The sequence below is a fragment of the Ranitomeya variabilis genome, chromosome 1, assembly GCF_051348905.1.
Source record: "Ranitomeya variabilis isolate aRanVar5 chromosome 1, aRanVar5.hap1, whole genome shotgun sequence".
Classification (NCBI taxonomy): Eukaryota; Metazoa; Chordata; class Amphibia; order Anura; family Dendrobatidae; genus Ranitomeya; species Ranitomeya variabilis.
Window position 1 is genome coordinate 310,167,647 of NC_135232.1, and position 27,390 is coordinate 310,195,036.

The 27,390-nt window shown below is 44.9% G+C and overlaps 1 protein-coding gene across 3 annotated transcripts in view; it reads left to right on the top strand.

Annotated features, from left to right (window-relative positions):
• The window catches only part of RASAL1 (RAS protein activator like 1), a 209,473-nt gene that overhangs the window by 165,472 nt on the left and 16,611 nt on the right, over window positions 1–27,390 (top strand). For all 3 annotated transcript variants that reach the window (XM_077296589.1, XM_077296581.1, XM_077296594.1), the window contains 5 exons: window positions 222–414; window positions 651–788; window positions 2,623–2,767; window positions 4,420–4,592; window positions 17,789–17,929. In XM_077296589.1, the coding sequence (XP_077152704.1) occupies window positions 222–414; window positions 651–788; window positions 2,623–2,767; window positions 4,420–4,592; window positions 17,789–17,929 (790 nt within the window). The remainder of the gene's footprint in view (window positions 1–221; window positions 415–650; window positions 789–2,622; window positions 2,768–4,419; window positions 4,593–17,788; window positions 17,930–27,390) is intronic.

Consider the following 27,390-nt stretch of genomic DNA (forward strand, 5'->3'; position numbering starts at 1 on the left):
GCCTTCCATTTATTGATAATGTAGCAGAGACCAGTTCTGTAGCTATGTAAAAAGAAATCATTAATTGAAGCCATATTTGCTGGACCCCAATTCTGACACTCAGTGGCTCTGAATTATGGCAAACTTACACATAGAATCCCTGCTTACGAGATATACAAAAAACTGCTGCATCGTCTCCTGGAACATATTCACCATCACAATGTGTTGCCTCTTCTTTGCAGACGTATTTCCTTTAAAGGTTCAGTTTCCGAGCAGCAGATACGCGAGAACAGTGTTGAGTCTCTGAGGGGTTACCTGAGGGACATAATTGATGCCATCTTGGGTTCAGGTGAACAGTGCCCACCAGGCATGCGCCTTTGCTTCAAGCAGCTACATAAGCGGGTTGAGGAACGCTTTCCAGGACCAGCCAACCAGGTGAGAAAGACAACATTATTTTGGCATTACATAAATACATAGTTAGTCATACTCAACCATACTGTCAGAGTAGATTCCTGGATTATCATCAATAAAGTAAGTATTGTACAAGAATTTCATTGTTTGTTTCCATTCCATGTATGTAGAAAGTCCACTTGTATGATGATAATGGAGTGTAGTGCATGGTAGGACAATGTATTGGATTCTATGTGATAATATTCTCTTCTCATTACCAGGATGTGAAATATGCAGCTATCAGTGGTTTCCTTTTCTTGCGCTTTTTTGCACCTGCTATCCTCACTCCTAAGTTATTCCACTTACGGGAGCATCACGCTGATCCACGCACTGCGCGCACCTTACTCCTGCTCGCTAAGGTATCCCTTACAAGAAGTGAGCACAGGGTTCGCTTGTGACTGCTGTGGCCTTGTTTGCATCGCATGCTCTGTGCATTCATTATTGTCACTAATGTTTGTCATTTATGCTCACTATACATACGAGTGCGTATTTTTCTTCTTCTAACGTAAGAATGTAAGCACATTAAAGGATTAAACCGTAAAGGACATCAACACCTGTCTGTGAATCATTTTCACAGCAGGATTTTATTTTCTCTCAGAAGGAGATTTCCCACAATTTGAAAGACTCTTTCTCTTAGAACCCAAGAACTAAACTATAAATTAATTTTGAGACACCAGATTTACAACATAAAATTGATAATAAGCCATTCCCATTATATTGGTGCTGTACTCAAAGCTTAGATACGCCATCAGATATTTAGTTTGCATGTCCTACAATGAAAACCTTTTGGTCCAAGATTTAAAGAGAATCTGTCCCCAGGTTTTTTCTACTTATTATGAGGGCAAAATTATGTAGGGGAAGAGATCCTGTTTCCATAAATGTGTTACTTGCAGTAGATTTACTAAAACCACTGTGTTACCAGCAGGAAATTATCACTAGAGGACTAGTAAACATGCCACCATGTAGTCCTCTGTATTCATGAGCTCTCTATAACCCCGCCCCTCCACTGATTGGCAGCTTTATACCTATGCACAGTGTACACAAAAGCTGCCAATCAGGGGTGTGGGTGGGGTTATACAAAGCCTGGCTTTCAGAGAATTAATAGATCGACAGCAGATAAATCAGTGATTTTCATGAAAAATACAGCAAGGAGCCCACTCTCTGGAATCAGGTTAATATCCTGCTGCTTTCAGATGGGATATTAAACCTATTGACAGATTCCCTTTAACAAATAATCAGTCTATGCTTGGCTATATCAATCAATCTCTATCCAAAGATGACCCTTCTCAACCCTGATACATCACATTTGTACATGAACCCATTTCCATTAATTCTGTACTTCATTTCTGCAGCTAAATTGTTGATCCCCAGACATACAGTTCTAGAATGGATCAACAAATTAAGCTTGATAATGTCCTATTTAAAATGCAGATGGATCCAAGGCGAACGTTAACATCATTTTCTCGCAATCCCGGAAAAATTATTCTGATTTCAAGATGAGGCTGAATTAGAATCATGCTGATAAGATTATGATTGAACTTCTTTAGCTTGTTATGGATACAAGAGAGACTTCAATACCAACTTTTAACACTAACATGATTCATTATGTGTTAATACCTGTCAGCTTCTTAACCAAAGCAATTATTTTATGTTACCTGTTTATTATGTGCTACAGAAAAATAAAGACATTTAATGCTCCTGTTCGTCACAGCATGGAATTTGTCACAGTTTTAAGGATTCACTCATCTGTATTATGAATTTACAGACTCAGTTCTACTGTATATTGGAAAATTCAAACCAGAGTTAATAAAAAAAATTGAACTATTTAACTTCTACAGCCTCTATGTATCACAATACATAGCAGGCTGCAGAATGAGTTACCAGTGAAAACTGTCAGGTGTTCGTGTCCCTTAGTAAAAACACATACAGTATATGAAAACTATGCGGTAGTTATTGTATTTAAACTATGTTCTTGGCATCCAGTACAAAAACAAATATCTTGCTTTATATTGAGTATAGTATTTTGTCTTTAAAGTATGCATTTTATATGATGGCATATATTAGAGAAAAATGCCATGAGTTTTGATAAAAGATATAAAAGGCTCTGATCTGATCTGAGCAAAGCTTTTTTGATATCTTGCGAGCCATAGCTCTGGTCTTACTAATGTAGTATTAACATGTACTGTCTTTCAGGCAGTACAGAGCATTGGAAATCTTGGACAGCAGCTCGGTCATGGAAAAGAACAGTGGATGTCTCCTTTACATCCTCTTATCCAACAGAGCGTTGGGCGTTTGCGGGACTACTTGGACAAACTTATAGACATGGAAAGTGATGTTGGTATGTGGCATTAGGGTTATTGTCTTTTTATGGAAACATGAATTAATAGTCCATCTGACAACATTATATTCCACTTTCATGCTACCTTTTATCCTTACCCTCCTACCTATTCCACTTAATTAATACTTAAAGGAAATGTTTTCTTGCCTTTGTGCACAGTAAATGTGTTTGCATGACAAGTACAGCTATTCACTATCCTCAGTGGTGATGTTTGAACGGTATAAGACCAGTGATTGGCTGCAGTGGTCACTGGAGTGGTTTATGTGACATCATCACTAGTGGAGCAGTGGGAATTCAAGAAATGGTAATTTTTTTGGTACAACTCTTTTAAAGGGAATCTGTCAGTAGGATCAGCCCTCCTAAACCATCTATATGGACATGAAGGTCATAGAAAAATAATGAAAATTCTATCTTGATTTTTAGGATCTGATGTCTTATTCCAGAGGAATCCACATTTTTCCCAATATGTAAATGAGCTGTTAAGACCTATGGGCTAGACACAGATCTCCCGGAGAATCTGCCCCCAGAGCCTCTTTGAAATGAAAAGGGGAAGTTACCAGTGTGAGACATGTAATGAGTGACAGTCTGCTCTCCTAATTAACATGTCTCACACTGGTAACGCCTTTTTTCATTTAAAATAAACTCTGGAGGCAGATTCTCGGGGAGGTCTCTATCACTGTTACATCTGTCAGAGGCCACAGGCTCAAAAAGGCTACCTCAGACAGGTTTGGCACAAGCCACTCCTTCTAATAGATTCCAGAGAAACCCCAGACTTCACGCTTTAACTCCTGTACAAGGATATGGTCTTACAATGGGGACCACTGCATTGCTTCCACAGAAGAGCTGCTTTCTGGAGGAACAAACCATAGGCAAGAGAGGTCGTCAAGCGGGGTCAATACCAAGAAGTCACATCAGGGACAAAATCAGAAGCCAACTGGGTGATCAAAATACAAGCTGCGGTCACACAACAGAATATACAAAATAACACACAGGAGCATGGGATGAGAGTGACCAGGTCAAGCTGAGCTAAATAACTAGCAGCTAGAGACTGTCTGCTGCAGTTTGTAAAGAAAGGAGCCCCGCCTATGGCTCCCAGCAGAAAGCTAATTACATACCAGCTCACTGCAGAAAAACATGGGTGGACGGGAAAGGGATTATAAATATATAATATATAATTATAACTTTATAAGCAATATAAAAGTTAAACTGCCACATCGTGTTGATATCCAGCAATAATTGTGGTATTAATGCAGCGCCGCCTAGTGACCATGGCAGGGGTTGCAGCAGTTCAGACATGGATGTGACATAACAGCTCTTTTACATATTAAGAAAAAGGTGGATTTATTTGGAAAAAGATATTGCATTGTAGTTATCAAAGTATAATTTTATTCAACTTTTCTTGACCTGCATGCTCATATAGACCGCTTAAAAGGATTGATCCTACTGATGGATTTAATTTAAGAGGCATATTTACAAAGCCCCGCTATAATACTGCTGAATGTATGAGCTTTTCTAACACTCCAGTTGTCAGTACATATTGTTCTCATGCTAGAGATGCTACTTATCAGTCATACCTTTTTTCACTTTTTAGTATCTCAGTAATTACCATTAACTCCATTTCACAAGTGTTTTTTTTTTCTCATCTTTTGTAGAGTGTGGCCATACATCTCGTACACTATTTCACCCATCAGTCACAATTAAGGAAGGTTTCCTGCACAAACGCAAAGCTGAAGCTGTGAGTTTGGTTACGCGTTTTACATTCAAGAAAAGATACTTTTGGCTGAGCAGCCAGACTTTATCCTACTCCAGATCCCCAGATTGGCAGGTAAGCGGGCTGTTAGGCACCAAGTTCAGGTTGTAATTATGATCATGTAGTGAGAACTATATACAGTGTATGCTTCATATAGATTGTACCAGCTAGCTGAAGCAAAAAGGGATTTTGTGTCTTTTATAAGACGTCCATGACCATAGGTAATCAGGTGTGGAGACAATATTACAATTTAGAATCTACATTGCTTGAATATCTGAAGTCAAGACAAGCACATGAAATAACAATCTAATCTTAGTGTATAAAATAAAACAAAAGAGTTGTACAAACATTTTTACTCAACAGCTAAGAAACAATATGAAGCCACCCCAGTGGTCCCTACCAGTCCAGCAGCGATGACGTCCTGTACATCACTTACCTGCCCACAGCAACCATTGATAGGCCTCATTAGTTATTACACAAAAAGATTACTGAATAAGGTTAGATAACACCAGAAACGCGTTGATCGCTTGGTCAGTATTTGGACCATTGAGTAATGAATGGTGAACTCACCTCATATCCTTGCTATGTTATGCTTTTAACCCTCACTTTTGGATATGAATTAATTCACTAATAAAAAATGTTTTATTCAGTGGAGCTGGATTCCATCCTTATTAGTTATACCTTTACAGTATGTGACCACTGAGACCAGTGATAGGCTGCAGCGGTCACATGAGTAATGTACATGATGTCATCCCTGCAAGACTAGTGGTGGGAAAAATGTGACGTAAGATTTAAAGAGTGTCACAATGGTAACTCGTTTCTGGGGCCATGCCACTCACTGCGTTCATTGTTCTGCTTATCCTCATGTCTGGCCACTGCGCTGAGTCCATGAGGCACTTCCAACTCTGCTGCATATCCCTGATGTCTCCACATGGCTATAGGGGGGCGCTGACAGAACCTACAGGAATTTAACCCTGCTGTGTCCTGCAAGGTTTGGATTCCCCAGCCAATCACCAACTAGCCGTGCTATATCAGGCAGCACTGCCCTACACACCTTGCCTGAGCTTAGGTTCCAGTTTGCTCTTAGCATCTAGTTCCCAGTCAAGGTGTCTTGTTGTTTATCCCTCCCATTACTGACCCGGCTTGTCTACATATCTGTTCTGATTTCTCCGTTCCTGTCCCAGCTTTGTTTGTGAATCTGTGCTGCCTGCCCTAACTCTGGACTGTCTGACTACGCTTCTCTCTCTCACCCAGGGCTGCCACTAGGAATTTCAGGGCCCCATACTGGCAACATTTTCGGGGCCCCCAGGCTCCACCCCAACCCTGTCTCCAGCCCTCGAACTATCCACAGTCCCACCGCTCTCTCTTGGAAAAACTCCACTTCTCACCTATCACACATTAACAGTTCCTATCACCAAATCACACACATAGCCAGCAGCTTTTGTTTTAGCCAAAAGATTTTTTTTTTAATCTGCTATGACAAGGTAGACTCTTTTGGCCGGGCCCTACTCTACTCCAACCTATTAAACATTTTTTAAAATATGCAATACAATTTAGGTATATTTTTATTTATTTTTCAATTTTTAAAATGAACAATAATACCACATTCAAGGGACAAATACCACCACACCATGACCAGACATCGTATTACCACCACATAGTGACCTATAATACCACATACAAGGAACAAATACCGCCACACCATGTCCAGACCACATATTACAAATAATACAAAAACCCAGGCACTTAACTTTGTAGTAAGAAGGAGTGGATAGTTTATTATATCCCAAGACAGTAAACGTTTCGGTCACAAAAGGGGACCTTCATCAGTAACTGTAAAGAGTACATATACCAAAATCGATTACATAATCAGGATAACAGGGAAAGCAAAGAAAATTATAAACATAACCAAAGTATATACAAAACATATACAGAATCTTGTGCATATGTTTATGGCAGCAAAAGCATAGTGTGGGTAGTGCTGGTGCTGAAGAGAAACGCTTATAGTGGCACAGTAACTGTAGATAAGTGGAAAGCTACATACCGTAAACTGGGATAAAGGGTGGATACAGGTGGCTATATAGCCAGCCTAAGGGTAAAATGCAAAGGCTAGTAAGGATGTGGGTCAGGGTAATGTGGTGAATAGAAATACGCAGATTGGTGTGAACCTACCAAAAATGCCTCAAGTGTCACACTGGATACCGTAAGAAGGCTCCCCTTACCATCACCACACTACAGCGGTGGACACCGCGATGTCAGCTACCCTACAGGTAATCATACACCCCGTTCTTCTCAATCGGCTGGCCGTGTATACTCCCACACAAGGGTCCATGTCATCGATTTTTACTTCCCTCAGGCTGCAATCTCTCTTCTTACGGTATCCAGTGTGACACTTGAGGCATTTTTGGCAGGTTCACACCAATCTGCGTATTTCTATTCACCACATTACCCTGACCCACATCCTTACTAGCCATTGCATTTTACCCTTAGGCTGGCTATATAGCCACCTGTATCCACCCTTTATCCCAGTTTACGGTATGTAGCTTTCCACTTATCTACAGTTTCTGTGCCACTATAAGCGTTTCTCTTCAGCACCAGCACTACCCACACTATGCTTTTGCTGCCATAAACATATGCACAAGATTCTGTATATGTTTAACGTTAGTCCGCCTCCACGTGGTGCACCCTGGGTAACGCTAAAGGACTAACAATCTTACGACCAAACAATCAAACTACATCTAGATCTCCTGGTCAATATATTTTACATCATATTTGATAATGTATATGTTTTGTATATACTTTGGTTATGTTTATAATTTTCTTTGTTTTCCCTGTTATCCTGATTATGTAATTGATTTTAGTATATGTATATGTACTCTTTACAGTTACTGATGAAGGTCCCCTTTTGTGACCGGAACATTTACTGTCTTGGGATATAATAAACTATCCACTCCTTCTTACAACAAAGTTGAGTGCCGGGTTTTTGTATTATTTGTGATTACGGTTTGGGAACCTACCCGTGCACCTTCCCAGGTTGTGCACACGTTGATTTGTTACAGACCACATATTACCACCACAGTGACTGAACAATATCACATATAAGGGACAAATACCACCACACCATGTCCAGACCACATATTACCACTACATGGTGACCAATAATACCACATACAAGGAACAAATACAAACACAACATGACCAGACCACATATTACCACCACACAGTGACCAAATAATAGCACATACAAGGAACAAATACCACCACACCATAACCAGACCACATATTACCACCACATAGTGACCAAATAATAGCACATACAAGGAACAAATACCTCCACACCATGGCCAGACAACATATTACCACCACACTGTGACTGAATACTACAATACTGATAATTAATTTAAAAAAACTATCACCATAAGAGGCATTCTACACAGGAGATCTGTACTTAGTATGCAGTGTCTGTGTCCAAGTAATACAGTGATCACTGATGCCATTAAATACAGGAACCCTGTATATAGTGTTAGTGTACAGGTAATACAGTAATCACTGGTGATATTTTACACAGGAGCTCTGTATGTAGTGTCAGTGCACAGGTAATACAGTGATCACTAGTGACATTATACACAGGAGCTCTGTATATAGTGTCAGTGTACAGGTAATACAGTGATCAATAGCGACATTATACACAGGAGCTCTGTATACAGTGTACAGCAGGGGTGTCAAACTGCATTCCTCAAGGGCTGCAAACAGGTCATGTTTTCAGGATTTCCTTGCATTGCACAGGTGATCATTTAATCACCTGCACAGAATGATTCCAGCACCTTGTGCAATGAGAAGGAAATCTTGAAAACACGCATGGTTTGAGGCCCTCGAGGAATGCAGTTTGACACCCCTGGTGTACAGTGTATAGTGTCAGTGTACAGGTAACACACTGACTCACCAGTGACGTCTCTAGCTGAAGTCCTTCATCTTTGCGTTTCTTTTTAATCCAGCGCAGACCACCATCACTTCTTTCAGCCAAGACTTGTCTCTGTATAAAATAACACAGTTATCTAGAGCACCGCTTCCAGAGCACCTTCCCCTCTTTTTCCCTTTCTTCTACACTACACATCTGAATACAGACGTGCACCCACCATTAATATATAATTGGTTATTATGCAACCCACCATTCCAAATATAAATTATAATCCACCACTGTGCCCTCACTATCTATACATAGCCACTTTCCCCATTTAATATATAAATTAATTAGCACCTGTACTCTTTCCCCCAATTCATTACCAGTCACTTTATCCTCAACGCCCCCCACTATGTACCTCCCTCTCTAACCCTTACCCCGATTCATTATAGTTACATGCCCCTACTGCCTCAATTCATTGTCATGTCTTCTCTCTCCCACACTCTATTCATTATCAACTGCTCTTCCCCACAATCAATACATCATTTACTCCCCCACCCTCAAAATTCATCACTATCTGCTCTTCCTATTCCCCACCTTCAATTCAATTGCTATCCCCGTCCCTCACCCCCACTTCATCATTTGCAGTCCCCATTACCCCCACTTCATCATTTGCAGTCCCCATCACCCCCACATCATCATTTGCAGTCCACATTACTTCATCATTTACAGTCCTCTATCCCCCTTCACTTCATCTGCAGTCTCCCTTACTTCATCATTTGCAGCCCCTATCCCACTATCATTTCACCGTGTGCAGTACCCCCTCAAACACTCTTCATCGTGTGCCGTCTCATTCCCCCCACCTCACCCATTTAAAAAAACAAAAATTTTTTTATACTTACCTCAGTCGTTCCCGGGGCGCCTAGTGTTTTCAGCAGTGAAGCAGCTAGAATGTATGGGCTATAGTCAGGACCTGAAAAGAGCCCATACACTCTAGCTACAGCCGAGCAGGAGCTGCACAAGGTTAGACGGCTGAGGACAGCTCCAAAAAAGGCTCCCAGGTCCAAGCGCCGATGTGTGTGCCACAGTGCACATTATTTTAGTGCATGATGGAGCCCGATGAGCAGAAGCACAAGAGTGGGGCCCCGGACCTGCAGGCCCCTCTGTTTATTGCGGCTCACTGGGCCCCATACAGCAGTAAGGGCAATAATGTTCTGATTATGGCCCTGCTCTCACCCACCTGTACCCCGTACCCAAGTCTCTGACCTACCTGTCAGCTGATGCAGTCCCAGCGGTTGCCCTGGAGTGGTACCTGGTGTCTACTGGTGGCCAAGTATATCCTCACTATCACAGGCTATAGTGAACTCCCGGTAGACACTTAGTTACGCCCCTCGAGGGTAAGCCCAGCTCATGGCGCAGTGGGTCCACACCCATCAGAGTTACAAAGTATTAGTAATTGCTATTCTTTTATTTTATGCCATTTGCTGCTCTCACTCAACCCTTCTAAGATGTACTGTTACAAATTTTCATTGGGCCAAGATCTTCAAGTTATGCCAAACAACCGCAAGCCTATCAATAAAGACATTGGCACTTAGGCCACCTTGACTTTGCATTAATAGCCACCTAAGATATATACTGGAGGAAAGATATTGTATAGATTAAACAGAGGTGGAGATGGATGTCTAACATTAAGGCCGGGGTCACACTGGCAAGTGTGACCCCAGCCTAACATTTATCCCGTGTACAGTAGTTCTGATACTTTCGTATCAGGAGAAGATGAAGAAAATAAATTCTCTTCTCATTTTGTCAGTCCATGGAAATCGGACTGCACTCAGATGACATCTAAGTGCAGTTCGATATTTTTCATGGACTCATTGACGAATATCGTATCAAACTTGATTATGCGACAATTTTGTGTTCAGACCATCTCTGCTCAAGGTAAAAAAAAACAGATGCGCACAGCCCCATAGAATAATATTGGTCAGTGTGCAATCCAATGTTTTGTGAGATCGCACTTGCAGAGGTGTATTTAGGTTTTCTGGCATCTGGGGCAAGAATTCACTTCTGGCAACATACTGAGTAGACTTGTTCAGCCTTGCTCAATTCATTTTCATTGAGTGATGCCACGCATATCTAGTTGGCATGTGACCATATGTATGCAAATCGCCAACATGAGAGAATCATGACAGCGTGCATTGCGCACTGTGATAATGCAGAAGTCTGCAGTCACATAGATAAATAAATAAAAATATGAGGTAAGTATCGCAAAAAAAAACATTTACATTCACGTACCTGTTAGATGACGTCTCTGGAGTCGTTCTCTTTCTTTTCTTCTTCATCTTGTCCAGACACTATGATGGCTTTTCACATCCACAGCTCGTCTCTGCAGACTTCCATCTTCTCTGGTCTTGTGCAGCACATCCCCACACATCGCCCTTAAAGATAACTGTCATTTTAATGCTCTTGAATAAAAATATCTGCCCTAAGCTGAGCCCCTGAATAAATAATTGCTCCTCCCTATATTCCCTGCAGAAAATATGACCCCACGCTTATGGTACATGCCCTCATCACTGCTGTCTCCTTTCCATACTGGGCTGCCTCTTCACCCTGTCCACTCACACTGTGTACCATCTATACTACCTAGTCTCTATACTATTCCCCCTCACCAAACTCCTTGGCTTACTATCCCTTCCTGGCTGTAACCTTATACTGTTCCCCCATGCTACCCCCCACTACTCAGTTTTATTTTGTGCCCCCTCACACTTTTCTCCCTCCATACTGTCTCCTCACATTATTCCCCTCAATAGTCTCCTCACACATTTACCCTCTCACTTTCCATACTGCCTCGTCACACATCTCCCCGACTCCCCATACTGTGTCTGCACCCATCCCATCACTCTTGCTCCCCATTCTGTGTATGCATACATTTTCCCCTCACTCCTCATACTGTGTTTGCACCCATCCCCCATAATGTTTCTGTAGCGCCCCCACTGCCGCAGGGCCGAGGGGTACCCGGTGCCGGGCCTCTGCGTCTCTGCTCCGGGGTTGTCACGGTGGCTAGGCCCGGTCCGTGACCCTGCCGAGGGGCGCACAGTGAAATAGATACAACGGATGATGGTGATGAGGCTGTAGTGGTGCAGTGCAGTAAATAACGAGGACACCAGGTTGCAGTCTCTTTACCTCTTTACTGAAGATCTCTGGGTCCTCAGTCCAGAATACGGTTCACCAGGCTGCGCAAGTCCGGCCGGTCCGATGGCACCTCCAGAGTTCTCTTCACAGGTGGAAATCGGTGCCTTCCTTCTAGCGCTATGTGTTGTGGTCCTTCCCTGCTGTGCTTACGGAAAGTCCCCACAACTGTTGTGTCTGTTTCTTAAGTTCCCTCACAACTCAATTAGATGATGTTCTGCTAATCCTCCGTCCCTCCCTGGTGTTCTGGTTGGGACGGCACCCGTTTGACGGGTAGGCTCGGAGCTCTTCCGGGACCCTAGAGTCGCCCCTCTCCACAGGTTGCCCCCCAAGACTGCATAGGTGATTTAAGTTAGACAGCCCGCCTTAGACTGACTGTCCTGCCGCTGTTTGGAGTATTGCTTGAAGCTGAATGTTATTATACTCCCTCGGCGTTCCGGCCACCGGTAGTGCGCCTCAGTAGGATGTTGCCTCGGTCTTACAGCACGACCCCTACTGGTATTTCTCCTTTTGCGTGATCTCGTTTCTCTCTCAGCACAATCTATCTCTCTTCTAGTCCTTCCTTGGGCACCGCCGCTACCCGGAGCAGGCACGGTCCCGTTACGTTCGTTCAAGTTGCCAAGCCTCTGTCAGGATCCCACCCCTGACAGAGACCCTACTGTATCTTCCCCCACAACACCCTCTGCCACAAGGTGTTGCCTGGTTCCAACCCAGTCAGCTTTCTGATCTAACTTCCTGCCTGACCCCCAGTTTACCCACTATGGTGGGGAGTGGCCTAATGAATAGAACCCTTAGCTCCCCCCGGAGGCCCGACTGTGAAATGTATTGGTGTCTGTGATACCTGATCAGATGAACTCCTTCAGTGCCATCAGATGCACCATAGCTCCCCTTAGTGGCGGAGCCATAGTACTGCAACGACCAGGACTCTGGGGCGCTGCACTCCCCCCTGGTTAAACACAGTACTCCGGGACTGGGAAGAAAACAACAATACAAGTTAGCAAAAAGACATACAGTTTTGTTGAGTGCAAGAACATTAAGTATACTTAAACAGAGATTCCCTTTATGGGAGGTGAGGACACTTGAACGTTACAAACATGGTTAGATATCATAGCAACATGCTATAATTAACTTTCCTTTTACCCAACCGGGTATTCTACTAAGTGCAAAATTGTTGAACAATAATTTAACATTGCCTTTAAGGACATGCACTCTGCATCCACTAAAGACCTTCTTATAATCACATTATAAGGCCATTTAACTTTTTTCATTCTCCTTCTTTAAATCTGCAGGACCGCCTGTCCTAACGGCGCCAGACCTACTGCCTCTCCTTTCTTACAGGACCGCTCCTTTCAGCCCGAGCCTTCTGTCTTTTCAACTACTATACACAGTATAGAACATAACATACTTTCAGTTTAAGAGCACTGAGCCATCTCTACATGACTCCTATGAGGACTCAGGGTTTACCTTCTATCCTAATTATCTACCAACGTTATCAACCATTTTCTTTACACAACATCAAACCTTCTCATTATTTTTCTCACTAACATGCATGCTGGACACCACGTCTACCCCTACGGCCCACTGCATCCTTCTACTATCTTTCACTTTTCCTTTTTAGAGAACATCATCAGTATTTCTTCACAATTAACTAGTTGAACACATATAACTTACTCATATAAACATTATTATCGTTTTCTTTCGTCAAACATTATTGCTACCTATCTTAAAGCAATATCATCGTTTAAGTGCGACAAATGAACATCCCCTTTAAGAGGGGACCAAGTCTCTATGAGGTAGCACGCCTTCTCAAGCTACCAGTCCATACTCAACAAAGGTTCCAGTGTGGTATCTTCACAAAGAGTCCTTCTTTAAGTAAAACCAGTAGGGAGCACCTTTAATAAGGTGTAAACTATGTACAAGAAGTTCGGATCATGCACTGTTCATGATTTCAGCAGTTCTGGAAACTTTGTGCAAAAACTTGGAAAAATCAAACAAAAAAACAAAACAATAGGGATCCCGGGTCAACAGAAGGATCCCCTTGAGAGTTAACCCTGGACGGGTTTTAGCAGCATCAGAAATCAACAAACCAACAGTTAAGAACTATGTACATATTTAAAGCAGTCATGCTTACTCGTTCTTCGGGGAAGAAGGTGGTTTCCTCCCGGGCCTCACCAGACCAACGGGTCGTCCGGCTGGTTCAAGGATCGGGTCCCGCCCCAACAACGACAGGATCCCTCGCCGGGATGTTCTTTTCACCGAGGCTCCGGCGCGCCCCCAAGGTACATGGTGGGTCCGGGTCCCCCGCTGCTCCGCAGGATCAGGTTCCGTTGTCTTTTCGGCGGGAGGTTCATCTTCGGGGGTTGCAGCGGCGGCCTGGAGCGCGACGCACCGCTGGACGCCCCGCGCCATCCAGCCAGCTTCGCCGGTTGCTCTCCTCCACCTGGTGTAAGTTACGGCATCACCTGGCTCCAGGTCGCGAGCGAACCTTCCGCTGCAAGGTTCCACCTCCTTTCGGTCCACGTGGACTTGTAGCGGCTCCCCGATCTCCTGGATAACCCCTCTCCCATATCGGGGGTTAAAGGAGACCACTACACCCCAGTGGGACGATGGGATCTCCGCAACGCTGGTCAGATCAATCTGAGCTGCAGGCTGGGGCCGGCTCCGCCACGCCGTCATCAGGTGCCGCAGGTGTTCGGCCTCCGGCAGGATCCTCATGCCCTGCGTTTGCAGCTTATCTTCAGCCGCGGCCGGGTTGGGAGGAGTCGGGGACACTGGAGACAGACGGATCTCCGTGGGCTGGCCCAGCCGAGCGAGCACGCGGGCATCAGCCTCTAAGCGGCGTGCTATTTGTCGGGCCTCGGCCGCGGCCACACACTCCTCGGACATCCGCCAGTTGGGTCGACCCATCGATGGTTCCGTAAGGGCCAGTTCCCGCAACGATGGCGTCTCCGAGGCTGTGTCTGGTGATGCGGCTCCATGCTGAGTCAGGTTATCCCCACGCGGGGCTCTCGGCGTCGCCATCTTTATCTCCTCTCCAGTGTCTTCTTCCCGCGGTCTCTTTCGTGGGCGGCCCCGTCTCCATGGTCTCCACCCTCCAAACAGGATCAGGAGGCGGACCTCAGCTGTTGACGGACACGTCCTCAGGACACAGAAATGTTTAGACTGGGCGGCCATTGTTGTTCGCGCTCTCCAGCTTGCCTACGCCCACTCCACGCCCCTCTCCTTCTCCTGCGCTCTCCTTAGCGCTATAATGGCGGCGGATTTTGGCGGTAAATGGCACAGCACAGTCTTTGTAATAAAGTACAGTCTAAGCACAACAAATCACAGTTCCAAGGCACACATGACCTGATTCTTCAGGCTTAAGTAGATCCTGTTCGTGACGCCAAGTTGTAGCGCCCCCACTGCCGCAGGGCCGAGGGGTACCCGGTGCCGGGCCTCTGCGTCTCTGCTCCGGGGTTGTCACGGTGGCTAGGCCCGGTCCGTGACCCTGCCGAGGGGCGCACAGTGAAATAGATACAACGGATGATGGTGATGAGGCTGTAGTGGTGCAGTGCAGTAAATAACGAGGACACCTGGTTGCAGTCTCTTTACCTCTTTACTGAAGATCTCTGGGTCCTCAGTCCAGAATACGGTTCACCAGGCTGCGCAAGTCCGGCCGGTCCGATGGCACCTCCAGAGTTCTCTTCACAGGTGGAAATCGGTGCCTTCCTTCTAGCGCTATGTGTTGTGGTCCTTCCCTGCTGTGCTTACGGAAAGTCCCCACAACTGTTGTGTCTGTTTCTTAAGTTCCCTCACAACTCAATTAGATGATGTTCTGCTAATCCTCCGTCCCTCCCTGGTGTTCTGGTTGGGACGGCACCCGTTTGACGGGTAGGCTCGGAGCTCTTCCGGGACCCTAGAGTCGCCCCTCTCCACAGGTTGCCCCCCAAGACTGCATAGGTGATTTAAGTTAGACAGCCCGCCTTAGACTGACTGTCCTGCCGCTGTTTGGAGTATTGCTTGAAGCTGAATGTTATTATACTCCCTCGGCGTTCCGGCCACCGGTAGTGCGCCTCAGTAGGATGTTGCCTCAGTCTTACAGCACGACCCCTACTGGTATTTCTCCTTTTGCGTGATCTCGTTTCTCACTCAGCACAATCTATCTCTCTTCTAGTCCTTCCTTGGGCACCGCCGCTACCTGGAGCAGGCACGGTCCCGTTACGTTCGTTCAAGTTGCCAAGCCTCTGTCAGGATCCCACCCCTGACAGAGACCCTACTGTATCTTCCCCCACAACACCCTCTGCCACAAGGTGTTGCCTGGTTCCAACCCAGTCAGCTTTCTGATCTAACTTCCTGCCTGACCCCCAGTTTACCCACTGTGGTGGGGAGTGGCCTAATGAATAGAACCCTTAGCTCCCCCCGGAGGCCCGACTGTGAAATGTATTGGTGTCTGTGATACCTGATCAGATGAACTCCTTCAGTGCCATCAGACGCACCATAGCTCCCCTTAGTGGCGGAGCCATAGTACTGCAACGACCAGGATTCTGGGGCGCTGCATTTCCTCATACATTTACCCATCTCCACTCTTGCTCCTCATATTGTGTCTTCAAATTTCACCTGCTCCACATACTGTGTCTGCACCTGTCCCTTCATACTTGTGTCCTCAAATCATCCCCGTTATACTAAATCTCCCCCAAACACACAGTAAATCTCCCCCACCACACACAGTAAATCTCCCTCAACCCCATTACACTAAATCTCACAACTCACAGTAAATCTCCACCCACACAGTAAATACACCCACACACAGTAAATACCCTCACAACCAGTAAATACTCCCACACACAGGAAATCTCCCCCAGCCCCATTACACTAAATCTCCCCACACATTACATTCTCCCATACACAGTAAATACCACACACGGTAAATCTCCCCCAGCCTTGTTACACTAAATCTCCCCGCACGCATAGAAAATACCCTCACACTAAATCACCCCAGTTACTTTTAATATTCTATATTCTATTCTATATGTCAGCTGGCTCAGTGTGTGAAGGAACAAATTAAGAAAGATTCTCCATTTTGTGCTTTTCGACTCCATTTTGCTGTTTTGATAAAAATTTTGTTACTAGGCTAAAGTTCACAGCTGTTATGAGACCTTGATTGTTTCAACCTGGACAGGACATGAAACGGAGGGTGTATTGTTCTACGAGACTTTGACGTACAGACTGTTTCTGCATTCTAAGGCTATGTGCACACGTTGCGGAATAGCCTTAGGAATTTCTGGTGCAGATTCTGCCTCTCCTGGCAGAAAACGCAGCTGCGAATTTGTCGCGTTTTTTGTGCGGATCCGCAGCGTTTTTTTGTGCGTTTTTGGTGCGTTTTTTTTGCGGATTTGCTCCGGTTTTTACCCCTCTGGATTTCTATAATGGAATGGGTACAAAAACCTTCAGATCCGCAAAAAAGAAGTGACATGCTACTTCTTTTAAACCGCAGCATTTCCGCAGCGGATTTTCCGCAACGTGGGCACAGCTTTTTTTTTTCTCATTGATTTACATTGTACTGTAAATCAATTGCGGATCTGCAGTGTTTCTGCACCGCAAAAAATGCTGCGGATCCGCAGAGAATCTGCAATGTGTGCATATAGCGTTATAGGTTAAGAACTGTGAGCGTGTTCTTATGCTGATTGGTTGAAGTGTAATCTCTATGATTATGAAAAGTGATACACAATAAACGGGGGCCAGAGATCTGCTCGATCCCCCCAAACAGAGACACATGTCTCTGTCTGGTCATTTTCAGTTGCCGGCAACGCCCTGTAGATTAATTTGGAAATCACTGAGTCAACCGTGAAGGATCACTTTAGATCCTCCCTCAACAAGAGAACTGCCAACTCCCAGTCTGGGGGGCAGCCATATGCAGCCGCTGAGAGAGACATTCGGACCGCCGCGCTAGGCGGCCCAACTGCGCCTCCTCCCTGCTACACATGCCACGGCTGCTCCTCCCCCTAGATACGCCTCTGCGCACTCAGATTGAAAACAGTCTTCTACACGTGTACACTACTTGGATTTAAGACCCAAAGTGTTCAGGGCACTGAAATATTATCTGTCTAAGCAGCAATAAGTATCTGGAAAAAATGTCTTCATTGAAACAGCTTTGTCCTACCAGTTCTGTTATTATTTCTTACTGCAATTTATTTCCTTTTTGCAGGTCCGTTCCTCTATACCAGTACATCGGATCTGTGCAGTCGAACGGGTAGATGAAAATGCATTTCAGCAGCCGAACATGATGCAGATTATTACACAGGATAGTGAAGCACAGGGAGGCCATATCATGTACATACAATGCAAGGTATGAATCTGGGATATATTTTCTAATTAATGTTAACTGATCAAAATGTCAAATAAAGTGTGGTCATCATTAATGGAACTCTTGATTGTTTATTATAAAAAGCTCAAAGTCACAATTTATCACAGCTTTCAACGTTGGCGTAAAAGCTTTGAAAACTCAAAATTTAGGCAAAGTCAGAGTAGTGCCAAAACTTTGCGACTTTTGGCATTTTCAGGCCTGTCTCTTCCAGCTCTGCCAAAATGCATTGAGCTGGGAAAGGGGCATGATGCCACATCTTGTCTAATTAATGAGCTGTCAAGTTCCGTATGCCTGAAATCTCATTCCAGTGCCTGAATGTAGTGAGATTTCATATGTAGCGTACAGAGGCACACACCACTCATCAGACAGACCAGATTAATGAAGAGGCAAGCACTTCTTTATCCATCAGAAGCATCTGACTCCAGCATGCCCCATCAACAAGACCACCTTGAATCGGGCCCTAAATCTTGAGAATTAATTGGATATAATGAGTATCACTGGAATAGTTTACCAGCATGTCCAAATACATTCATCAAAAAAGTTTACCTGTCAACATACTGTACATGCAGTCATTTAAAAAAAATAATGAAGAAACATCTTGTATGATATGGACAGGGTTAAAGGAGCCCTTTCATAATACTTGGCTACACAACCTCTGGCGAAGTTGACAGCTTCTAATATTTTTTTTTTGTCATCTTTGAGCTTCTTGCACCTGACTGTTTGTAGCTTCTTCCACTTCAATTCTCTCACGCTCTTGAATGTTTCCTGAGTACTTTTCCCCCAATAGCAGATTTCAGCTCTCTCCAAACATTTTCAATTGCCTAGATATCAGGACTTATTAAATGACAGTTTAAATAGCCCATCTTTTCCTTCTTAACTCTTTTTCTGTGCACTTTTGGATGTGTACTTTGGGTGATTATCCTGCTTTAGGACCCATTTTTTTCGACTTAAGCCTATCTTTCACTTAAGAGCACATTTCCTTCTCTAATTCTCTGATGATGTCCCAATTTCATTGATCCTGTCAGATTATGTGCACACAGTTTTTTAGGAGATTTTTTATTGGATCCTCTCCATAATCCTACTTAAAAACGCGTCAAAAACTCTGGGAAAACTCTTCCTATTCATTTCTTTGGGACACTGACACCTACTGTAATATTAATATGAGGAGGCATTTTTAGCTTTTATTTTTGAAGGAGTTTTAAGGAACGTCGTTTGGTGGGAAAAAAGGTGCATGTCGCTTCTTTGAAGCAGATCCTGAAGGAAAACTCTCCAAATTAGGCATTGACTAATCAAACGGCATCAAAGAATGTCCCAGGAAATAAACTCTTCCAAAAACTCTTGTTTCTGCATGAAAAAAATTAGCTTTTTAATGGCTCAAAAAACTCTGTGTGCACTTAGCCTAAGGCCGGGGTCACACTTGGCGTATGAAAATACGGTCTGTGTTTTACAGGCGTAATACGCAGAAATGATCCCAAAACAGTGATCCTTATGTCATCCGTAGGCAAGGTGTGGCTGCATATTTTGCGCATGTAAACCTCCATATGTAATCCGTATGGCATCCGTACAACGAGATTTTCTCGCAAGCTTGCAAAATGGACATAGAATGGATCCATGGGCTCAAATATTTCATATATACATTCTATATATATATATATACACTCACCGGCCACTTTATTAGGTACACCATGCTAGTAACGGGTTGGACCCCCTTTTGCCTTCAGAACTGCCTCAATTCTTCGTGGCATAGATTCAACAAGGTACTGGAAGCATTCCTCAGAGATTTTGGTCCATATTGACATGATGGCATCACACAGTTGCATCAGATTTGTCGGCTGCACATCCCAAAGATGCTCCATACAAGGCAGGATGGATCCATGCTTTCATGTTGTTTACGCCAAATTCTGACCCTACCATCCGAATGTCGCAGCAGAAATCGAGACTCATCAGACCAAGCAACGTTTTTCCAATCTTCTACTGTCCAATTTCGATGAGCTTGTACAAATTGTAGCCTCAGTTTCCTGTTCTTAGCTGAAAGGAGTGGTACCCAGTGTGGTCTTCTGCTGCTGTAGCCCATCTGCCTCAAAGTTCGACGCACTGCGTTCAGAGATGCTCTTAGGCCTACCTTGGTTGTAACGGGTGGCGATTTGAGTCACTGTTGCCTTTCTATCAGCTCGAACCAGTCTGCCCATTCTCCTCTGACCTCTGGCATCAACAAGGCATTTCCGCCCACAGAACTGCCGCTCACTGAATTTTTTTTCTTTTTCGGACCATTCTCTGTAAACCCTAGAGATGGTTGTGCGTGAAAATCCCAGTAGATCAGCAGTTTCTGAAATACTCAGACCAGCCCTTCTGGCACCAACAACCATGCCACGTTCAAAGGCACTCAAATCACCTTTCTTCCCCATACTGATGCTCGGTTTGAACTGCAGGAGATTGTCTTGACCATGTCTACATGCCTAAATGCACTGAGTTGCCGCCATGTGATTGGCTGATTAGAAATTAAGTGTTAACAAGAAGTTGGACAGGTGTACCTAATAAAGTGGCCAGTGAGTGTATATATGTCAGTGAGACACACATATATATATATATATATATATATATATATATATATATATATATATTTATATTTCATACAGCGCTAGATAGCTTAAAAGCCGGTAATTCAATTGTCGGCTTTTGCTATCTCCTTATCAAACCCGACAGGATATGAGACATGGTTTACATACAGTAAACCATTTCATATCCCTTATTTTTTTTACATATTCCTCACTAATAATGTTAGTAGAGTGTGTGCAAAATTTGGGGGCTCTAGCTGTTAAAATAAAGGGTTAAATCACGGAAAAAGCTGGCGTGGGCTCCCGCGCAATTTTCTCCGCCAGAGTGGGAAAGCGGGAAAGCCAGTGACTGAGGGCAGATATTAATAGCTTAGAGAGGGACCATGGTTATTGTCCCCCCCCCCCGGCTAGAAACATCTGCCCCCAGCCACCCCAGAAAAGGCACATCTGTAAGATGCGCCTATTCTGGCACTTAGCCTCTCTATTCCCACTCCCGTGTAGCGGTGGGATATTGTCACGGAGAGACTAGGTGGGCGAGAGCTTATAACCCGGGCCCCTGCAATTTCCCTAAGACTAGGGAAATACTGACTGGCCCTCTACCTGAAGTTTACACTGATGGTGTGCATGTTCAGGCCTCGAACCTCACCCTGCCTCCTGATACAACCCTGAGCTGGAAACCTCCGCCCTCCACCCAGTGAATGCAATACACCAGTACCCACAGTTAGCACAGACAAGGATAAAGGAAAATATACATCACGCTGCAGTCACTCAGGAATACACTATAAATGTGCAGGGCAAAATAAACACAAATATAGGAAGGAGTAAATAAGAGAAGGGAAAATACACCACCAGCAACGATACTCCAACGACCAGCTCTCCACTCCAGACCGAGATAACAAATGCGCAAGACAGAAGCTATAATCGGCGACACCCAATGATCAGGAGAACTATAAAAAGGCAATGGGCATGGCCCAGCCTCCAATCCGAGGATCAGGTAAATTAACCCCGGAACAGCTAGGCAAAATCTAGCCGACGCCAATGAGCAAATAGTGGTCAAAAGCGGAACTACCGCTGTCTGTCGGATGACCTGGTCTGAACAGCGTCCGACATAACAGTACCGCGCCTTCTACGAGGGACCCCAGGGCCCTCACGGCTTATAGGACCCGGCTTGTCCGGATGACGACGATGAAAAAACCTGATCAGCCGATCCGCATGAATGTCTGAGGCTGGTACCCAGGACCTCTCCTCAGGCCCATAACCACGCCAGTGTACAGTACTGTAAAGTGCGGCGCACTACACGAGAGTCAACCACCTTGGAGACTTCAAATTCCAGGTTACCATCCACCAAGACTGGAGATGGCATAGGCGCCGCGTCCACAGAACCCACCACCCTCTTCAGAAGAGACCTGTGGAACACGTTGTGTATCTTATACACCGTAGGGAGCTCCAGTCGGTACGCTACTGGGTTAATGACGGCGGTGACCCTAAATGGACCAATAAACCGTGGACCCAATTTAAGGGATGGAATTTTGAGTCTTATGTTTTTTGTGGATAACCACACCCAGTCATCCACACTCAGGTCCGGACCTGGCACACGCCTACTGTCAGCCACACGTTTGTACCTAGCACCCACACTCAACAGGCGCTGTTTAACTCTCCTTCAGACTGACGACAATTGTGCTCCTAAGCGGTCCTCCTCCGGAACGCCGGAAGAACCCCTTTGACTCAAAGTACAAAATTGAGGATGTAGCCCGTAAACACAAAAAAACGGAAACTCCCCAGATGACTCCTGGCGATGATTATTGATGGCAAACTCAGCCAAAGGAAGAAAGGTAGACCACTCCTCTTGATTATCAGAGACAAAGCAGCGTAAGTACTGTTCCAAATTTTGGTTCATACGCTCAGTCTGACCATTTGACTGAGGATGAAACGCCGAAGAATGAGACAACTTGATCCCCAGCCGTGAGCAAAATGCTTTCCAAAATTTTGCCACAAACTGAGACCCCCTATCAGACACGATGTCAGACGGAACCCCATGAAGTCTGACCACCTCCTGCACAAATACCTGTGCCAGAGTCTTAGCGTTAGGCAACGAAGGCAAAGACACAAAGTGCGACATTTTTGAGAACCGATCAACAATCACCAAGATGACCGTGTTCCCAGCTGATGAGGGCAAATCAGTGATGAAATCCATGGAGATTTCCGTCCATGGCTTAGTAGGTACCTCAAGAGGAAGTAGTGTGCCAACAGGACGGGAGCGAGGCGTCTTAGCCCTAGCGCACGTGGTACAAGCTGACACGTATGAGACCACGTCCTGTCGGATCTTGGGCCACCAAAACCGATGTGACACCAACTCCAAGGTACCTCTAACCCCTGGGTGGCCAGCCAGGACAGCATCATGATGCTCCGCCAAAACCTTTAAGCGGAGATGAAGCGGTACAAAAGATTTGTTGATAGGAAGCTCAAATGGTACCTCCTCCTGAGCCTCGGCAATCTCAGCTTCCACCTCGGTAGTGAGAGCCGAAACCACAACACCCTTTTGGAGGATGGGTACTGGATCCTCCCGAGGTTCTCCCCCCGGAAAACACCTGGACAGAGCATCTGCCTTAGTGTTTTAAGACCCCGGTCTGTAGGTGACAACAAAATTGAACCGCGTGAAAAACAATGCCCAGCGAGCCTGCCTGGGAGACAGACGCTTGGCAGACTCCAAATAAAGCAAATTCTTATAGTCGGTAACAACAGTGACCTGATGAATCGACCCCTCCAAGAAGTGTCGCCATTCCTCAAAGGCCAATTTGATTGCCAACAACTCTCTGTTGCCGATATCGTAGTTACGTTCGGCGGGCGATAATTTCTTGGAAAAATAGGCGCACGGACACAAACAGCTCAAGGATGAGCCTTGTGACAGCACCGCCCCCACACCAACCTCAGATTGTTGGGAATTCTGCTCTTGGGATCCCTCCGGTGGTTGTTGGTGGTAGTGCAGTTGTCTTGGGGTTGTAATCCAGGGCAGGTGTTTCTGCTGATTGCAGCTCTACTAGGTATTTAGGTTTGCAGGATCCATGAGTCCTTGCCAGTTGTCCATTGTTCTTGGAGGGATTGCATCTCTCTCTGGTTCCTCATGCCCTGCTGCCAATTCAGCTAAGATAAGTCTGGTTTTTTGTCTCTGTGCACACATGCAGTGTGCTTTGCAATTCAGTGCAATTCATTGTGTTTTTGTCCAGCTTAGACTTTGTTTGGATTTTTCAGTCATGCTGGATTCTCAGGAGATGCAGATATACTTTCTATGTCTTTAGTTAGATGTAGAATATTTGTATTGTCTGCTGTGGATATTTTTAGGATTTTAATACTGACCGCTTAGAATTCTGTCCTATCCTTTTCTATTTAGCTAGAAGTGCCTCTTTTGCTAAATCCTGTTTTTCTGCCTGCGTGTGTCTTTCCTCTTATACTCACAGTCAATATTTGTGGGGGGCTGCCTATCCTTTGGGGTTCTGCTCTGAGGCAAGATAGAATTCCCATTTCCATCTATAGGGGTATTTAGTCCTCCGGCTGTGTCGAGGTGTCTAGGACGTGTTAGGTACATCCCACGGCTACTTCTAGTTGCGGTGTTAGTTTAGGGTTTGTGGTCAGTACAGGTACCTGTTGTGAACTCTGTTTTTGGGCTCCCTCTTGTGGTCACAAGTGGTACTGTGTGAGTGTTGTCTTTGGGCTCCGTCTGGTGGCTCTTTGTGTCATTCTGCAGGTCTGAGGTTGGATCAGCTGTCTCGTTATCTGTTAGCTGGTTCCTATTTAGTTCAGCTGGACTCTCAGTGGTTGCCTGCTGTCGTTGTATTCAGTGCTATTCTGATTGCTCCTGTCTACATCCGTTATCAGTCTCTCCAAGAGAAGCTAAGTTTTGTTTGCTCATTTTTGCTCATCTGTGTTCAAGATGTGTCCTAGTATATGATGTGTTTTGGTCCAGCTTGCTAATATGTGATTTCCCTGCTTGCTGGTGCTCTGGGGTGCTGAGTTGCTCCCCCCACATCGTTAGTTGGTGTGGGGGTTCTCGCATTCTCTGCGTGGATATTTTTGCATAGGGTTTTTTACTGACCGCACAGATCCCTTGCTATTTTCTGCTATCTAGCGTTAGCGGGCCTCATTTGCTTAACCTGTTTCATCTCTGCGTTTGTCTTTTCCTCTTGACTCACCGTTATTATTTGTGGGGGGCTTCTATATCTTTGGGGTATTTCTCTGAGGCAAGTGAGGTCTTACTTTCTCTTTAGGGGTAGTCAGTTTCTCAGGCCGTTAAGAGACGTCTAGGATTTCAGGAAACGTTCCATGGCTACCTTTAGTGTGTTTGGTTAGAATCAGGTTTGCGGTCAGTCCAGTTACCACATCCCCAGAGCTTGTCCTATTATCTCTGACTTAGCTGGTTAGATTTGTGATCCTAAGCCACTGGGATCATAACAGTACAGCAGGCCTGAAAAGTGTTTAATGCATCGCAGGAGTGGGATAAGAGAACTCCTGAGTACAATTTTTTTTTTTCCTCTCCCTTTGCTGCAGTCTGTCCAGCTTCTCTCATCCCCTTAATCTCTGGGTGGCTTTGAGTTCAGCTGCAGACATGGATATTCAGAGTCTGACTTCTAGTGTGGATCATCTTGCTGCAAGGGTGCAAAGCATTCAGGATTTTGTTGTTCACAGTCCTATGTCTGAGCCAAAAGTACCTATTCCTGAGTTGTTTTCTGGAGATAGATCTAGGTTTCTGAATTTTAAGAATAATTGTAAATTATTTCTTTCTTTGAGACCTCGTTCCTCTGGTGATTCCGCTCAGCAAGTTAGAATTGTTATCTCCCTGTTACGTGGCGACCCTCAAGATTGGGCCTTCTCCCTGGCGCCGGGAGATCCTGCATTGCTGAATGTGGATGCGTTTTTTCTGGCGCTTGGATTGCTTTATGAGGAACCTAATCTTGAGAACCAGGCAGAAAGGGCCTTGCTGGCTCTCTCTCAGGGCCAGGATGAAGCTGAGGTGTATTGTCAAAAATTTCGGAAATGGTCGGTGCTTACTCAATGGAATGAGTGTGCCCTGGCTGCAAATTTCAGAGAAGGTCTTTCTGAAGCCATTAAGAATGTTATGGTGGGGTTCCCCACGCCTGCAAGTCTGAATGACTCAATGGCTTTGGCCATTCAGATTGATCGGCGTTTGCGGGAGCGCAAGTCTGCGCACCATCTGGCGGTGTTTTCTGAACAGAGACCTGAGTCTATGCAATGTGACCGAATTCTGACCAGAATTGAGCGGCAAAATCATAGACGTCAAAATGGATTGTGCTTTTACTGTGGTGATTCAACTCATGTTATCTCAGCATGCTCTAAGCGCGTAAAAAAAAATTGCTAAATCTGTCACCATTGGTACTATATAGCCTAAATTCATTTTGTCTGTTACTTTAATTTGTTCTTTGTCATCCTACTCGGTTATGGCTTTTGTGGATTCAGGTGCTGCCCTGAACCTGATGGATTTGTCGTTTGCCAGGCGCTGTGGTTTTGTCCTGGAGCCTTTGGAATTCCCTATTCCACTGAGGGGTATTGATGCTACACCATTGGCTGAGAATAAGCCTCAGTATTGGACTCAAGTGACCATGTGCATGACTCCTGTACATCAGGAGGTGATTCGCTTTCTTGTGCTGCATAATCTGCATGATGTGGTAGTTTTGGGTCTGCCATGGCTGCAGGCCCATAATCCAGTTCTGGATTGGAAAGCTATGTCTGTTTCAAGTTGGGGTTGCCAGGGGATTCATGGCGATGCTCCTTTGGTGTCAATTGCTTCTTCCACTCCTTCTGAGGTCCCTGAGTTTTTGTCGGACTACCAGGATGTATTTGATGAGCCCAGATCCGGTGCCCTGCCTCCTCACAGGGATTGTGATTGTGCTATATATTTGATTCCTGGTAGTAAGTTCCCTAAGGGACGACTTTTTAATTTGTCTGTACCAGAACATGCCGCAATGCGGAGTAATATAAAGGAGTCTTTAGAGAAGGGACATATTCGCCCGTCCTCCTGCCCTCTTGGTGCAGGATTCTTTTTTGTGGCCAAGAAGGATGGTTCTCTGAGACCTTGTATAGATTATCGTCTTCTAAATAAAATCACGGTCAAATTTCAGTATCCTTTGCCATTATTATCTGATCTGTTTGCTCGGATTAAGGGGTCCAGTTGGTTCACCAAGATAGATCTTCGTGGTGCGTATAACCTTGTGCGTATTAAGCAAGGGGATGAATGGAAAACAGCATTTAATACGCCCGAAGGCCATTTTGAGTACTTAGTGATGCCTTTTGGACTCTCTAATGCTCCTTCTGTGTTTCAGTCCTTCATGCATGACATCTTCCGAGAATATCTGGATAAATTTATGATTGTGTATCTGGATGACATTTTGGTCTTTTCTGAGGACTGGGAGTCCCATGTGAAGCAGGTCAGGATGGTATTTCAGGTCCTGCGTGCTAATGCCTTATTTGTGAAGGGCTCAAAATGTCTCTTCGGAGTACAGAAGGTTTCCTTTTTGGGTTTTATTTTTTTCTCCTTCTACTATTGAAATGGACCCAGTCAAGGTCCAGGCTATTCATGACTGGACTCAGCCTACATCTGTTAAGAGTCTTCAGAAGTTCTTGGGTTTTGCTAATTTTTACCGTCGCTTCATTGCTAATTTTTCTGGTGTGGTTAAACCCTTGACGGATTTGACCAAGAAGGGTTCTGATGTGACTAATTGGTCTCCTGCAGCCGTGGAAGCCTTTCGGGAGCTGAAGCGCCGGTTTTCTTCGGCTCCAGTTTTGTGTCAGCCTGATGTCTCTCTTCCTTTTCAGGTCGAGGTTGATGCTTCTGAGATTGGAGCAGGGGCTGTTTTGTCGCAGAGAAGCTCTGATTGC